The sequence below is a fragment of the Festucalex cinctus genome, chromosome 9 (assembly GCF_051991245.1).
Source record: "Festucalex cinctus isolate MCC-2025b chromosome 9, RoL_Fcin_1.0, whole genome shotgun sequence".
NCBI classification, from domain to species: domain Eukaryota; kingdom Metazoa; phylum Chordata; class Actinopteri; order Syngnathiformes; family Syngnathidae; genus Festucalex; species Festucalex cinctus.
The window spans coordinates 17,556,173-17,574,119 of NC_135419.1; the positions used below are offsets into that span (position 1 = coordinate 17,556,173).

The 17,947-nt window shown below is 38.4% G+C and overlaps 1 protein-coding gene across 1 annotated transcript in view; it reads left to right on the plus strand.

The window, feature by feature from the left end:
- The window catches only part of slit3 (slit homolog 3 (Drosophila)), a 275,614-nt gene that overhangs the window by 14,429 nt on the left and 243,238 nt on the right, over positions 1-17,947 (plus strand). The window contains exons 2-4 of the mRNA XM_077532803.1: positions 3,063-3,134; positions 7,798-7,869; positions 12,773-12,844. Coding sequence (XP_077388929.1) covers positions 3,063-3,134; positions 7,798-7,869; positions 12,773-12,844 — 216 coding nt within the window. The remainder of the gene's footprint in view (positions 1-3,062; positions 3,135-7,797; positions 7,870-12,772; positions 12,845-17,947) is intronic.

The window sequence follows — 17,947 nt, forward strand, 5'->3', positions numbered from 1 at the left end:
TACAGCTACTTGTTACTGATTCAAGCCATCAGTTATTTATGAAACAAAAATCATTTTAGTAATTTGTCACAATGGAAAAATAGCTAGCATTAGCCTGACTACAAAATGGTTTCCCCCTTCTGAGCTCGTACTGAGGCAAAAAATAAATAAAAAATCGGGACACAGTATCAAAACATCTTGGCATAAATGTGTTAATGTGATCTGACTAACAAAAGAGTGTTAAATTAGCTAATGACCACAACTGTCTTTTACTTCAGCAGCATGTATTGATTATTTATTTTATTTTTTTAAACAACTGAAATTAATTAATTGAAACTCTCCAAATCTGATTTTATTATTTTTTTGTACAGGCATTTTTTTTAAAGTCAATTTATATTCTGGCTGTCTTTAAATTCATTAAATAAAACGTGTTATTTTATTAATTAATTTATTTATATTTTTATTAAAATGATCTTAATACTTCCAGGGTGCTGATTAAAATGTCCAAATATAATTTTAAAACAAATTTCGGCAACCTGTCCCCCCCCCAAACTGCCTTAATAATATGATTTTATTATTTTTTATTTGAACAGGCATTTTTAAAAAGCCAATTTATATTCTGTCTTTAAATTCATTAAGTAAAAAGTGTTATTTTGATATAATATTATTTATTTATTTTATATTTTTGTTAAAATTATCTTAATACTTCCAGGATGCTGATGAAACTGTCCAAATATAATCAAATTTTGGCAATCTTTTTTCTTTTTTCCCCCAACTGCCTTTGACTTCATCAGCATTTGAGTTCAGAATTGAAATGAAATCAAAAAATCTCTGTCATTAAAACTCAGAAATTGGAAATCCTCTCTACGTTTAATGATGCACTTGATAACTCACTGCATCCAAAAGCAAAAAAAAAAAAAAAAAAAAAAATGCAAATAAATATCTCCTCAGAGATTGCCTGTCATATCCTCTGTTTGTGTGACTGCTATTTATTATGCAGCTTTCCACCTGGCCTCATGTGTTGTTTGCCTGACTTGCGGCGAGGCAGCGGAGTTTCCACAGCAAGCGAGCGAGATGGAGATAAGGATGGAGTGATGGCGAAAAGACAAGAGGGGAAAATGTAGCCAACTGTAAAAAGCAGCGAGAGATTGAGATAAAAGAGGGGAGATTAGAAAGAACGCAAAGCAGATTACAGGGGAAGGAAAAAAAAGCAAAGAAAGTGTTTAGTCAACTGAGAAAGAGTGAAAGATAAGCATGAGCAAGAAATGGAAAAAAAAAATCATGGAAGCGAAAATCTTTTGTAGGGACACGAGATGTTAATCTCAATTTAAAGAAGATATTCTGCACAATTTGAAACCGTTTTAAAAACAAGTCTGCTTTTGTTTTTGCCTTTTAACAAGCAGCAAAGACAAATGTTTGTGTGTGGGGAATGTGTTGAAAGTTTCCCCCCCTGCAGAGTTCATGTCATATTTTCGGCTTCACCACATTTGACCTTTTTCAGAGGCGTGATGTTCCCCTGGCCTCACCTTCAACCTCCTCCTCCTCCTTACTTTGATTCTTTCCAGATTTCCATCACTGTCTGGCCCAGTGAGTCGTGGTACATTCGGCCTGCCAGTGCCACACACACACACTGTGCTGGGTTCTGCCACAACGTTTCACCGGCGGCTAATTTTACTTGTTCCTGTGGATGAAATAGTGGGTCTTGTGGTAAAAATACACCATAAAAATAAAATATACCGTATGTACGGTATATTTTATAACCGCACCGGTTATATTCAAATTCAATACATATGAGACGGGATTATGATTATTTCAGTGTTGAGTGATGCCTTGAAATTTGTGATCCTGGTTTGTCAACATAGAAGCCAGCGTTTTGGCCTTTTTTTTTTTTTTTTTTTTTTTTTTTTTAAACTTGGAGCAGATATTTAGACACGATTGCTGTATGTTGGTAGTGAATTCAACTCAAGCAGAGGTTTGGCAAGAGGTTTCTGTTTAATGCCACTCCTTGTTCAAATTCATTCTAACAAGCCAATACAAAACAAAATTAATGACACATATTATGCCAAACCACTTAGCTTGATGCTAACTGACAACACAAAAATGCCATAGACAGGCTGACGAATAGCATCAAGCAACATATATAACAAACATAGTAATAACAGAAAATTGACCAATACTCAATTTATCCCCTACGAAGAATGACTAATTAGAGCGTCAAACTTACTTAGAATAGTTGTGAAACTCTTCTTTATTTTTGTGTCTACGACTGTGTTATACTGCCCCCTTTTGTCACGGAATGTGTTAAACTCAAAACACCAACTTCCTTTTTACGCTCCGTGTTATGACATTTTTCTAAGATAAAACATGTACCTTGGTCCAATCTTCCATTCCACCTTTCATTTTTTACCGGCCACTTCGTGTGGGTACGTTTGTACCGCAACCCCACGGCAAACCCCCCCCCCCAGACCCCACTTTGGACCTGCGGCCCACGTCTGGTGCTGCAGTATGGCTCCTATTAGCTCCCTTGAAACCTAATACGGGGCTTAAATCAGATTTATAAATGTTTAGGTGTGTTATGAAAAACACACATGCGAGGGCTGCCTCGGCCAAAGCCGGACTGTTTACACGCCGATATATGCGGGGGTGTGCGTGTATGTGTGCGAAACAAGAGGGAAAATTACGTTTGTTGCCCGCGTTGTGTGCAACAGCGTTTCAATAAACAGTCGGACGTAGGAAGGGAGTCAGTCAACACACATTTCATTCTACACGTTGTATACGTCGTAAGGTGATTGAATGACAGGCAGGAAACATGAGCAGCTTTTAAATTCTGCTGCTTTATTTCCTTCGTTTTAGTCTTTAATGCACATTTTGGGGTTAGTTGCTGGAGTGTGTTTGCACGAGTGATGGTATGCGTGTGTGTGGGCTCTACAGCCGCCGGGCATTCTCACGCTCGGCCGGCCTACATTTTTTAAGACGCACACTGTTTGTTGATGCTCGTTGAACCTGATCAACCTTTTGTTTTTGCTTTTAAGGTTTGTTTAATGACTGATTTTTCTTCCCCCCTCCCCGTTCTTGCCCTACAGGGACCTGAACAGAAACAACATCACACGGATCACCAAAGTGGACTTCTCTGGCATCAAGAATCTTCGAATTCTGTGAGTTTGTTGTTGGAAAAAGGATGTTTTTGTTGTAACAAAACCGAAGTATGAGTGGGCTATGTGAGGAAAATGCAACAAATTGTCTCAATGTATTTCACATGTTTGTGGTTGTTTGAATGAATAATCTTCATTAACACAATAATGGAGCAACTCTTTAACTTATCGACCTCTCTTAGGCAACAGTTCCCATCTTTCCATCCGTCCGTCCGTCTTATAGCGCTCACTCTTTCGCTCTCACTCTTGCTAGCTGATAGATCTAGCTCGAGTGAGCTATTTCATTTATTTGTTTATTTTTAAGAAATGGGACACAACATATTAGTGAACGTTTACAAAAGTAAATATGTATGGGATTGTAGGCGTTTGATTAATTTGTATCCCTTTTCCCATTGGCAGGAAGGTGTCCAAAGTAAGAAGCAGAGTAGAGAGTAAAAGCAGTAATGAAGAGTACAGTTAAAAGTATAAAACAAAAAAAATACATCTATCTAGTAAGCTGGTAGGCGATAGATCCATCGAGCTGTCAAGCTAGCTATCTATTGAGCTATCTGTCGTGCAAGCAAACTAGCTCCCTAGCTAGCAAGAGTTACGATATCTATCTCGATAGCTAGGCTATCTAGCTAGGCTTTCTAGAATGGACCGCGGCTGTTGACGTTTCTCAAGATCACAAGGAAGACCGCAAATTGAGAAATGTCTAACTGGCTAGGCATCTTGCTATCTAGCTAACTATCGAGCTATCTCTATTTTAGTATCTATTTGTATAGACCTCTCTACTATACATACACTATATTCTTCAAACATTTCAATGTGTGCCCTATGAGATTGTGACTATAATGTAAATTAAAGGGGCTGTCTGCCGGATTCACTCAGGAAAATGCACTTTTTAAATGCAGACACACGTAAGCTTCTGTGAGTGAGTGAGTGAGTGAGTGAGTGAGTGAGTGAGTGAGTGAGTGAGTGAGTGAGTGAGTGAGTGAAAAAAAAAAAAATCCGTGCGTGCTTTCAAATTGCTGCGGGAGTGACGTCACACAGCTGACACGTTCGCCCGGCCCCGTTTGCGACATGCCACCCCCCCGTTCTGCGATTGGCTGGAGGGTTGTAAATACTGTCTTTCCACAGAAACATCCCGCTGTTTACAAAACAAACACAAAATGGCAAAATACAGGCTGGGGAGGTGGGGGTTTAGGACGAAATTACCACAAAAGATTAACAAAAACACAGATGTGTAGACTGAGAGAAAGTTAAAGTGTGTACATCCTGTATTTAAAAAGTGCATTTTCCTGAGTGAATCCGGCAGACAGCCCCTTTAAAATGTGTTACGGGTTTAAGTGATCTTTTTTTTTTTTTTTTTATTTTTTTTTTTTTTTTTTTTAATGTAGTCTTGTAGTCTAATCTTAATACTTGCCATTGACCCTTTTATTTCTAGGAAATTTGTTTGGTACGAGGACATACTGTTCCATGAAAGACAAACGCTTGGATGAGCTCCTTTTACACTATTAGATCGTGCAGGGGTGTATATGTGTGTGTGTGTGTGTGTGTGTGTGTGTGTGTGTGTGTGTGAGGGCCCATAATAACTATAATCACACAGGCGCACTCCACAGGCTGGCAGATAAAAATACACCCGCTGCACAAGCTAGGCTGGGAAGTGGAAATAAGTCGATGCATGTGTGTGTTTTCATTTGTAAGCACATTTGTTGACCACTGCGGCTTTTGGCGCCCACCTCGGCCAGTGTGACAACTTGGTGTGCGAGTGCGAGCCATTTTCGTACGCCGCGGCAAATCTGCGACGAACGGAGGGACTCGACGCGGACCAGCCCGCATGTGTGTGAGTGTGAGAGAGTGCGATGGCTTGGCGGTTTGTTTCATGTGGTTGGTGAGAAACTGCTGTGACATTTCCCCACTGTAAATCTCTGCAAATTGGCCAGGAGATGGTTTGTGGAAGTGAAGATAGTCTGAGAAAAGTACTAGCTCGAAAACGCACACATACTACACACTTAGTGTATACTTTACCATTTGTACGCATGGAGAGATAAAAGAAACGTGGCTTTTTACTCCAGCCTACTTCAATGTAATCGTTGTGTAATCGCTACCATTAATAATGGCTGTTGATGGCAGATTTCCTCCCTGACTAGAATACCAGAATCCTTGGAGTGCATTCTGCTATGCACTTTTTTTCATTCGCTCGCCCCGCCAGTTGCTAAAATAATCCACAAAGTAAGTCTCAAATTTGATGTTTTACAAGTCTTGCTTTTCTAATCAGATAGGCATGCATCATAAAATCAGCCTGTATTGTAAACACAATGACACCAAAGAATCTGCAGTGTCAGGAAAATGGCGGTAAATCAGTGTCAAAATAATCCACAAAGTAAAAGCTCACTGCCCCCGCTAAATCGACCTGTAGAATGTTCCATGTGATCCAGCACATCTCCTAACATGTACATTGTTACTGATGTGAACTGTCATTTTGGACATTATGACTTGAAATAATAAATTTCAGCAATGTTGCAAATACTGTATCAAATTAATCCACAAAGTCAATGCCTCAAATCAATGTGTGTATAATTAATTCATACTCTACTAGTAGGTGACTCATGCATGATAAAAAAACAAAACAAAACCTGTATTGTAAGTGCACTCACTCAAAATAATCTGCAATGTCGAGAAAATGGGAGTAAAGCAGCATCAAAATAATCCACAATGTCAAAACTCACTGCTGCTAAATTGACCTGTAGAATATTTCATGTGATCACGCCTCCTAACAGCTGCAGACGTTAACTGTCAATTTGGACTGTAAACATGTGATGACTTAAAATAATCCCCAATTTCAGCAATGTCGCAATAATACTGTATCAAAATAATCCAAAATGTCAAAGCGCACTAGCGCGCTAAATGAACATGGTGTATTATTCACCTGATTACGGCTACCAGAATGGCAACTACTATTTTAAACATTAAACTCGCATGAATACTGCATCAAAATAATCCACAAAGCCTCAGTCAATGCATTGTTTCATTCATGCTCATTTTATCAATTGCACATGCATCATATAAGACACCCTTTACTGAAAGCATAATGACTCAAACTAATTTGCAATGTCAGAAAAATTGCTGTCGTGTCAAAATAATTCACAATGTCAAAACTCACTGCTGCTAAATTGACCTGTAGAATATTTCATGTGATCACCCCTTCTAACAGTTGCAGATGTTAACTGTCAATTTGGACTGTAAACATGATGACTTAAAATAATCCACAATTTCAGCAATGTCACAATAATACTGTATCGAAATAATACACAAAGCCTCAGTCCAATCATTGTATCATTCATGCTCTTCCTATCACTTACGCTTGCGTCATAAATGACACCATGTACTGTAAGTGCAATGACTCAAAATAATGCGCAATGGCAGGAAAATTGCAGTAGTGTCAAATTAATCCACAGTCAAAACCCATTGCTGCTAAATTAACCTGTCGAATATTTCATGTGATCATGCCTGTTAACAGTTACAGACATTAACTGTCAATTTGGACTCCAAACATGATGACTTGAAATGATCCACAATGTCGCAATAATACTGTATCAAAATAATCCAAAATGTCAAAGCGCACTAGCGCTCTAAATGGACATGGCGTATTATTCACCTGATTACGGCTACGGCAGAATGGCAACTACCATTTTAAACTTTAAATCTCATAACTCAAAATAATCTACTAGGTAAAAAAATAAATACATCTGGAATGCAGTGGTGTATTGCGACACGATGTCATGGTTAAAATTGTTTTTTTGCGTTGATATGTTGACATTATCAGATAATACAAATCAAAATAATCCACAATGTCAACACAAGATGGCACATTCATGATGTTCAGTATTCACCATCGTGAGCTTGTTAATTAGACACAACACGACAATGTCGGGGAAATGTACGTGTCCTAATCAAATGGACTCACATGGAGACTTGCTCATACGTTTGAAAATCTTGCGTTCTTGCATAGGAGGAGAGAATCCAGCTGTACACTTCTTTAAACACACGTCGGATTGATGACGACAGCGCAGTAAATGATCCTGATGAGATTAAATTGGAAAGTGATTGGTGTTTGTCCAAGCCTCCTCGAAAATGTCAAATCGTTGGGTTTGTCACAAAATGGACTGAGGAAAAATGACGGGACTACACGCTAACGGCAATTGGGTTGAAAGATGGATCAAAGCTGGATGAAAGTGGATCGGACGCAAAGGAGGGATGAGCCCATGTTTGCTTGTTTTGGCTCGCCGCGTCGTGACATTGAACACGCTCGAACCTTTGCGTCATGTCAGATTCATTTTTCAATCACTACGATGTCTTATTTTTTTTTGTTTTGTTTTTCCAAGCATTCTTGTAGTCATAAAAGTGCAATCGCCTCCTTGGAAAACGTTTCCATTTCAATCTGGCACCGGCTTTGACTTTTCTATTTGTGTTGGCGGGAGGAGGAAATTCAACCTGTTTCTCTCGTTCTCGGGTCAGCTGGAAACATCTGTCCATGAATGAAATCCTTCCAAAGTACTTAGTGGGAATAAATTCAATTAATCAGTTGTAATGGAGATGCAAGATGATTCTTCATTTGATAGCTTGTTTTTTGGCTTGTGCTCACCAAGGTTTTGTGTTGTTCACTGTGTGTGTGTTGCTGCAGTCACCTGGAGGACAACCAAATCAGCGTCGTCGAGAGAGGAGCCTTCCAAGACCTGCGACTGCTGGAGAGACTGTAAGTAGCACCATCTCACTCATACTCTATGTGTGGTAGTTATTTTGATGGTGCTGATGTTGGGGCAGCCAGAAAATTTGTTGCGCACAATGGTTAGTGCTTTGGTGTTTGTTTATAATGCAGATTAGTGGTCGGAGATAGCATTAGCAATGTTCCTGTGAGGTACTGTTATGGATTCCGCCGGTTTTTGTTGCTGCGTTTAGTCCTGGTTTGGAGAAACTGTCATGAGACAAAGCAGCTACAGCAGACAAAGGTGCAGTTATCTTATCGGTCCACTCATGCTTACTGTAAATTACAAAATCTATCATGCTATTAGTTTCGTGATTGGATGAAAGAGTTTGGGGCGTGGAGTGAAACAAGTGAGAAAGCAAACTTCTGCCATCCGATACTGAACTTTATTTTTTTTATTTTTCATTTTTTTCATTTTTTATGTGTTTGCAGTAAGCAGTAACTTGGTGTCTAAATAGGTCAAATATTTATCATACATAATGTAGGTGTTTTGCTGCAAAAGTGAAAAATATAAATACATGATCTTTTTTTGTTACAGAAAATTTCAAATAATTATTGCATTAATTATAAAATATTAATCATTTAATTTAGAAAAATTATTTAACTAAATATTTGATTATTTTTAATTTATTGTTAACAATATAATACATAGGGATGTAACAATACTGGCAATATCGTGATATCGCGATATTAATCTCCCACAATATATCATCGTCGTCATGTCACGATATTAAATGCAGCACATTTGTTGAAAAAGTCAGACTGATTTCCATTTGTGCAGTTCTAGCACCCTCTGGTGGCTAGTTTATTAGTACAGTTTAATTTTCACAAGGCATGTTTTAGCCCTTATACGTTTAAAATCCATGCTAATGGTCAGGGGGAAAGTAATATGCTTGTGAACGGAGTCAATATGTGGAGTAAATGCCTCAATACATATATTTATATATTTTTATATGTAATATTTTTCTAATACTTTTCATTGCTGTATAAGCACAAAAATGTATTTTTTTTAGTATGAGTTCTGAGACTTTTTTTATATCGCCAACCTCCCCACAATACCGTGATAATTATCGTACCGTGCCTTCATCTTGTGATATCGTATCATGATGTTTGGATATCGTTACATCCCTAATAATAAATGCAGTATATTAGTAATGACAATTTTCCATAAGTACAGTTAATATTTTACTTTTATTCAACAATTTGCTGATTAAAATCAAATTAAAATAATACAATTAAACACAAAACAATATTTTACTGAAATGCTTTTGAGATTTTTCTACATACAAATGTAAAGTGCACTATGAATAAGATATATTGTTATAAAAAAATTGGATGTAATATTTTAATGTTTTTTCTTTTCTTTTTTTTACTTCTACAAATCCCTGTATGTAATGCGTGTGTATCTGCACATTTGTTCACACCAAGACTCAAGTCAGGTGTACAGACACTTGCACACGTACGTGTTTATAAGTTGCCGGGACGGCGTTGATTCACACCAAGGCAATGGATGACTTTAAAATGGTTCCTCATACACTTGGGAACTACCCTGCTAGCGTGCCCAGTTGAAAAAAAAGCTGAAATGCAATAACAAAATTCACTTTGATCTGTTCCAACTTTCCATTTTCTCTACCTTAGTGACCTTATTATTATTATTTTTTTAAGAAAACTACTTGCTGCCTTGGAAAAATAACTAATTGCGGTCGTCTCCATTTTCAGCAGCGTTCTAAAAACACATGTAATGGGCTAATTGGTTAGCTTAGCTCATTGACCCCATTGCCCAGGCTTGCGTTTAAATTTTGCCTCTGAGTCATAGCCAGTTTAAAAATAACCTCCCTGCTGCAGTTGGTTAGTTGACGATTAAGTCATGCGGCTTGTTGCGAGTGTTCACTTCGGCATTGCGCACACCTAAAACCACCATCTCGGACCATGGGCCAATGAGGACATGACAAGGACAAGATGTGAGGAGGAGCAGGAGGCGGAAAAATGTCGTTGGAGTGGTAGCAACATGTGTACTTGGGTGGAGATGGCACGTCGCGATAGTGTTTGTGAGGGGGATGCCGGAGGTGAGTCTCACTTTAAAAGGCTCCCTGAATGTGCTTGGTCAGGCCAGGTTCAAAGTTCATGGAAGGAAAAGGCCAACGGGGGCAAAAGCGGTTGACTCAAAGCATACTTCAAACTATATCCAAGTCTTGAAACTGTCAACATATGTATAGAAACGAATAGATTATGCCGAAATGTGGGAAATTCGGTTAATACAAGAAGAGGTAGCGGCAATTTATGTGACCATTCCGAAATCTTCCTGGAAACGGTGATCAAAATACCTCTGATGTGACGCGCGTCGGGGGTGAAAGGTCCCCGTCGTGGCGAGGATGGGTGATTTATGGCGGTCGCGGTGTGGGGGGGGGACGGTGAGGGGGGAGAAAAAAAATTCTATCTTGTCTTCACCGCGGGCGAGCGCATCCATCTTTGTCCGCACGTGAAAGTAACATAAATCACGCACATCAGTCGGCGGCGGCCGAAAAAGTCACGCTCGGGCCTAATAAAGTTGTAACACGCTGCGAGTACTTCCACATTGTGGAGAGGAGACTGGAAAAATGTCTACCCTGGATCGGAAAAGTTTTCAAACCGCTATTGTCCAGTGTTGGGGCTCTTGTTATCAGGTTGACCCCGGTTCAAAGGTCGCTGTCTGTGTCTTCTCGAGCGCGGAATCTACTTTTGCGACCTTTGACATCCTCGCGCCTCCTTCCTGCGACAAACGCTTTGGTGTCGACTGTTGAGATAACGCTCGTTGTCCGTCTCCTAGTTGACAAGAAGGAGAAGCTGCTGTTTGTAAACATTGCTGGCCTTTCATGTTGACACAGTTTGCACTTTGAACAGAACACGAGAGGATGAAACCATCCTGGGACGTTGAACTTCTCACCTGAGTTGTGAGATTTTTCAATCCTCAATTTTTCAATCATTTTTCATCCATATAATGTGTAGACTCTGTGCGGAGGACCAAAACTGACAAAATAAGAAATAAAATGAAAATTAAACTGGATTTAAAAAATATAATTTAAATGTCAATAATAAATAAAAATACCCTGTTCTTGTGTTTATTTTATGCTGCAGACAAAGTCAAAATTCTTGAGCGATTGGCCTATTGCTTGATCGACATGTGAGCAACATTGTGGTGGCAATTGATAAAGTTGGTCGTCCATTACTGATCCTCCATATTTCTGTTCTTCAAATACATTGAAAACCGTTGAGACTTGTCCGCCGACGTCCTTGATGGGAGTTAGACAACACTCCACCGTCGAATGAGTTTGCAACGGCAAATATTTCAACACAATCGCACTTAAGACTGTCCCCTCCTTACACCCCCCCCCCCCCCCCCAATTTATAGATATATTTTTTTTGTATGTAATTCTTCAATTATTTTATTTACATCTGTTTTTATTTTCACTTTATCTTCACAATTTTGGTCCTCCATATTTTTGTTCTTCAAATACAGTACAGTGTTCCCTCGTTTTCCTCTGGGGTTAGGTTCCAAAAAATACCTGCAATAAATGAAATCAACGACCTAGTTATGTTTATGTTTTACATTTATTATGAATGTTTTAGGGGTCTAAAACCCCCCACCACACAGTTTTTACGTCATTTACATTTTCTCACATTCTTCTCTATTTAAACATTTTCAATGTTCAAATCTTCATAATTTTTAATAAAATAAGCACATGACTGTAAAAAAAAGTGCAAAATTGCACTAAAAAAAAATCTGTTACGAGACCACGAAAAGCGAATTGCGTTAGGCCACTCGTCTCCCAATACATACAGTGTTTGAAATCTTTATGCAAATAATTGTGGGAATGCTGAAGCATTCCCACATGTAATTGTGATTTTTATTCTCCACACTTTTTTTGCGTAATAACTCCCACTTAATACTTCCAATTTACATTGTTCAAAATTCAAATAGCTTAAAAAATTAATGCCTCCCGGGGTATATATCGTCTAATTCCACATTACTTACAGTATTTGCACAATTTAACATTTAATGTCAACTTTTACCCATTCATTTTCAATGGCACAGTCATTGAAATTTTTTCTAAGTATCACTTTCCACACCCACTTCCATATATATAACTTATCATCATTACCAGGTGTCTGATACTGCTCGGATGAACAGTTGGTAAAGAGTAGGGGTGTTAAAAAAAAATCGATTCGGCAATATATTGCGATACTACAGCAGGCAATTCTCGAATCGATTCAATGGGCAGCCGAATCGATTTTTTAACATCCATTTTTGATGGAAAAATATTCAACAAAACGTCTAACTTTCATACCTTAAGCATGGAAGAATGTTATATTAATGGAACATTAAGCCTTAATATTTTATTTCAACGCTGTTCAAACATGAAAAATGTTACAACCTGTTTGTTAAATACAGTGGCTTACAGTAATAAGACTGAAGTTTCAGATCAATAAATAATACATTTTCATACAAATCTTAGTGTGCATGTACAAGTTTACCGAATGGTATTTTCTAGATTTGAGTAAAAAAAAAAATCGCAACAATCGACTTGTAAATTCATATCGGGATTAATCGGTATCGAATCGAATCGTGACCTATGAATCGTGATACGGATCGAATCGTCAGGTACAAGGCAATTCACACCCCTAGTAAAGAGCATTGTCCAGTAACCAGGTTATAATTTCATAATTTATCTCTCAATTTACTTTCAGCATTCCCACACAATTTCTGCAGAAATTGCACTTAGTTTAGCTTAGACAAATTGTTGCACATATTTGAACAATGAGTGCCAATTGAATGGTATTGATCAATTTGTCTCCACTGAATTACCTTCGTTATCACTTTAATGATGATTCCATCTTGTTGCATTTCTCTCCACAGCCGACTAAACCGGAACCGACTCACGCTGCTCCCGGAGCTTCTCTTCCAGTCCAATCCCAAATTGGGCCGACTGTGAGTACGCCCGTTGAAACGCCGCCGACCCCGACCACCGGTTGACGGTTCGAACGTTGGGTCATGTCATGGAGTGCTTTTTTTTCCTGTTTGGTTGGAGAATATGAAGTGATGGGAGTGTACGCTGGGGGTCAGACCGCGACACGTCCTCCTTGCGTTTCATCCCAAAGGTGCACTTCCTTCCATCCATCTTTCATTCCGCTGAGGAATTCTATTTGTTTTAGCCTCCATCCTGGGAATGATGAAGTTTGAGGCAAGCATTAGAGACGCTTACATTTTTTTCATGTTGCTTTTGATGTCTGCAATCATTTTCGATTACAGGCATGTGTGGTACTTGGTGATATACGGTCCGTGTATGCGTGTTGGGAGTGGTGGGGAAAGGAAATACCACCACTGGGATGGTGAACTTCTCACCTCGGTTATTTGCTCTGAAACGACGCCAGGAGACAAGATACTTTTTTATTACACACGACAACTTCCACTTGACAGTTGGTCATTACGTCATGAAAATAAATCTGGGGGAACCGCTGCAGATATGACATGTTTGTGGATTTCCAGAAGAAAAGCCAATTTGGATTGAAAACACAAAAGCTGTAATGCTCGGCTTGGAACAAGCGAACGGCACAAATGTTGTTGGGGGAAAAAGGGAAGTCATTTTCTAATTTAAGTTTAAAGAACTACATATATATATTCATGTTTTTCTGCACATTAACCCCCCCCCACCCCCGTCAATTAAACTGATACTTTTTTAGCTGTAAAAAATGTATGAAAGATTACTTTTTTTTTCAAGATTTATTTTAAAATAAACATTTTTAATTAATATTTCAAATATGCCATTTTTTTAAAGAGCAATTTTTTAAGATACAGTATATTTTTAAAGATTGTTTATAGGGCTGCATGATATTGGAAAAACATGCGATATGCGATATAGTTGTTGAATACTGCGATATCGATATTATTGCGATATTAAACATGTATCTGACGAAACAACAATTTTATTGTCAAATGAAATAACGTTTTTTTTTTTCATGAGGTAAAATAAGCAGGTTCAATGTGATCCTAGTTAATTAATTGTAATTACCCTAGATGATGTTCAACTATTGGATGATGATGCATATTTAAGTTCGTGTCTGATTGGTCAATTTCAGGTAAAAGCAAAAAAATTCCATATGAAAATTGTTGCATGTCTTTGCGATATGCATATTGCATGGACCAATATCGCGGTATCGATATTTCTTCGATATATTGCCAAGCCCTAATTATATTTTATTAAACCTTCTTCTGGAGATTAATTTTCACAGTAAAACAAACTAAAAATACATTTTTAATTTGCAAACATTTCTTTTTTATTTTTTTATTTTTTTAAAGAAGATTAACTAATTACTTGAATTGTTTTTCATTTTAAAAGCAATATTTGTATAAATGTGTAAAGTTGTAATGTATATGCTTTTTCCCATTGCCAATGTAATTTTTTGATAAATATTTTTGATACAATTTTCAATACATTTTTACATATTTAAAATGTATTTTCCGATACTTCTAAAGAATATAATTTAAAATCTTTTTTTCCATTTTTTTTTAATATAAATATCTTTTTAATGTTTACATTTAAAAAAATCATACTATATATATATATATATATATATATATATATATATATATATATATATATATATAGGAATTCGATGTGATCAATTCAGCTAAATCCCCTTCGATTCGCCACCATTCCATATTCAACTCATAGAAACTATTCCAGCCTTATTCAGACTTTTAGGGAAAGCCGGTAACGTAACGGCAGTTCTTCGCTCCAACTATGCAGACGTGAAGGTGGACTTTCATTTTGAGTTCAACCCAAACAAAGCACCATAAGTCTCCTTTAGATGACTTTTATTCCGAAAATGCTAATTCTCCTCGTGTATTTATAGCGCCGAGCTGCTCACAAAGCAGTAAATTCAAATACATGGAAGTGCTGCTCTCATTCAAAGATTTATGCCCGTCTCCGCGCTTCATCCAAGCAAATCCCCGGTGTGCACATGACGGCCCCAGAAAGACGCAAACTCTGGCCTTGCCGATGGCGCGCGCGCGGCAGATTTGCGGCGAGGTGTTGATGTATTGCCCGGGGGCGGCAAACCTGAGCGTTCCGCCGGGCGGGAAACCGTCATTTACATCAATTGCGGCTTCCGCATAAACACGCTCGCGCTCACGCACGCTGGCCGGCCGTGTTGACTTTCCCGGCCTTCTTGTTCTTCATGAGTGACGGTGTGATTTTGCCGCACCGCCTGGCTTAGCGTTAGCCCGAAAATCCTTAATTGAAGTGGAAAGGCTTCCATTTGTCACTGGTCAAACATGGACAGCTGCAGGAGTGGAAAAGGTGGAGAGAGAGCGAGCGCACGTCCAAACTTAACATTATAAATTTCACGTTCTTTGTATCCCGACGTTGCCATCAGCACAAAGTAAATTACAGTGTCTGGACTGCTTCTACTGCCCTTTATTTTCTTTTTCTCGGCTTTTTTCCCCCGTCTTTCGCTGCCATTTGACCGAGCCTTTTATCCAGCCGATGTTGTTTTTTGTCTTTGAGCCAGAATTCTGCTACTACTGCACAAGCGTTGCATTGGAATGGTCTTTTATGAGCTGCTATTAGGGCCTGAGGACCGACCAGCGCAGTGCCGAGACCCTCTTGGGATCCCAGATGATGAAAGTGAACTCCCACCTATTCTCGTTTTTCTGTGGAAGCAATCGCAAAAGAGCTGAAAGGAATAATTGGCATCTCAGATCGCCTTTTCCCATTGAAGTAAATGGAAACACCATTAATCCATTCCAGGGCCCCATTAAACACCAACAAAATAAGAAAATAACACTCTACACTATTGATTGTTCTTTATGAATGTAATATTTGCAAATAGAATAGTGTGACTCAATAAAATATATAGTTTTCCAAATAATTATTTAAGTAAATTCAGTTAAAAACAAACTACTCATGTACTGAATAATTATTGTTAGTAATTAATTCTTATTTAAAAAAAAAAAAATCAAAGTAAGAATGTCCTTCCATCCATCCATACATTTTCTTGACCGCTTATTCCTCACAAGGGTCGCGGGGAATACTGGCGCCTATCTCAGATGGCTTTGGGCAGTAGGCGGGGGACACCCTGGACTGGTTGCCAGCCAATCGCAGAGTAAGAATGTCAAAAATCTAAAAATGGAAATGTGCAAATCCAGATATTGCCCAACATCGCTTGTATCAAAACCACGTTTATTATAGTTGTGAAATTTTTCATTTTAGTTAGTTTTGATTTCGTTTTGAGTATTCTTTTTTTTTTTATTTTTTTTATTAGTTTTAATTAGTTTTCAGGGTGGTTCTGTTACTTTTTATTAGTATTATTTATTTAATAAATACTTCATTTTTGTTTAATTTTAGTTAATTTCAGTATTAGTTAGATTTTATTTTTTATTTTTTTTATGTATATTGATTGTGCGCAAAATTTAAAAAACACCATGGGAGTGACATCATCTGAAGGTGCTTTTCTATTGGCTGCTGCTAGATGACATCACTTTGCGTGACACACTTTCAAAACATTTTCCGGTTAATGTCAAAATACATCTACTTAAAATCACATTCAAAATCATCCCCAAAGGCTCATGCATTCAATTAATTACCAAAGACTAAAACAAACGACATTTTTGCTGTAATTATAGTTAGTTTTAGTTAATTTTGTAAACATATAATGTAGTTTTTCGTTTTTTAAAAAGGCATTTTCATTTTTATTTTATTTCATTAATGAAATTGTTTTTTGAATTTTAGTTTTATCAAAACAATGACAAATCGAATATTATTATTATTAATATTAAAAAATAGTAAAGGCAAATTCTGCCATAACTAGTCTTCAATTAACTTTGTTTACACCAGGCAGAGATGACGGAAAACCATGACGTGTTTTCTCAAGTTCAAAGTGGAGTTCTTGTCCCTTGAAATGTGGTGAACATTTCGTGTCTTTTTTTTTCCCCCCCCTTTGTCCTTTCTGAGTTACCTTTAGAACTTTGTTTATGTGCCAGGCTGCGGAGATTGTGCGGGTCATGTGACTGCCTGGCTCCACTTTATTGGTTGAATGCAGTCGCTAGTGGTAACGCTGGATTGGTTAGACAGTCATATGACAGATCACTATCTGGCAAAACAAGTATAAAGCATTATAAAAATAGTCACAAAAGAGGTTAATGAAACTCAAATCGGAGGTCACTGCTTTGTTGGTTGGACAGTCTGCAGTGGTCGTATTAGCTCATTATAAGCACATTTGGCTCATAGTCCACATAAACCAGATCTTTGTGTGATTGTTTTGTAATGAAGAAGACGGCTTGCGAATTGCAAGCGGTCGAGTTGAAACCGCAACCGCACTGCTTGACTTTGAAAGGGGAAAACATTGTTGGATTTTGTGGAAGGTCTGGAAGGTGAAGCACAAGCCCAGCAGGATTCTCTGGAAGATGGAGATGAAAAACGCGGCACGCCGGTGGTGGCTTTCTGCTTTGGATGTCAAAAATCGACGGCAGCGCGATCGGATTTACCTCTCGATCCCCCCGTCGAATCCTCCCTGCGGTCTGAGGTTTGGAGATGGCGGGGAGGGACACGTGCAGGTGAAATTCAGCCTTTTGCTCTCAAGAATATCAGGCCAGATTCATACCAGAGGCCGCTTTTAGAGAAGTTAAACATTGGGGGATCGATAGAAAGAAGCGAACAACTTATTGGTCTCCAACTTATCGTGGTGATGATTGATGGGGCGGATTGGGTGGGTCATCTTGGAATTGGGGTGGGGGCAATGGGTGATGGCATGTTGATGGATGGCGAGGGGGATCACATGCCCCACGAGGTGCTAGGCAGGGGGGGCAAGTGAAGATGGAAATGGTGATAAAGATGAATGGTGGGCTGGAGTCTGTGGTTTTGACTGTGTGCTGATTTTCACCCAACATTTGCAACGGGTGGTTGGTGGGCTGCTGTTATTACAACACGCACCAATGTACTCGTCATATAAATTTCTGGTTGCTATGGAGGATCCAATGGGAGAAAAATGTTGGGCATGAGGTTCCGTGCTTCACAAATATCACCAAAGAGTC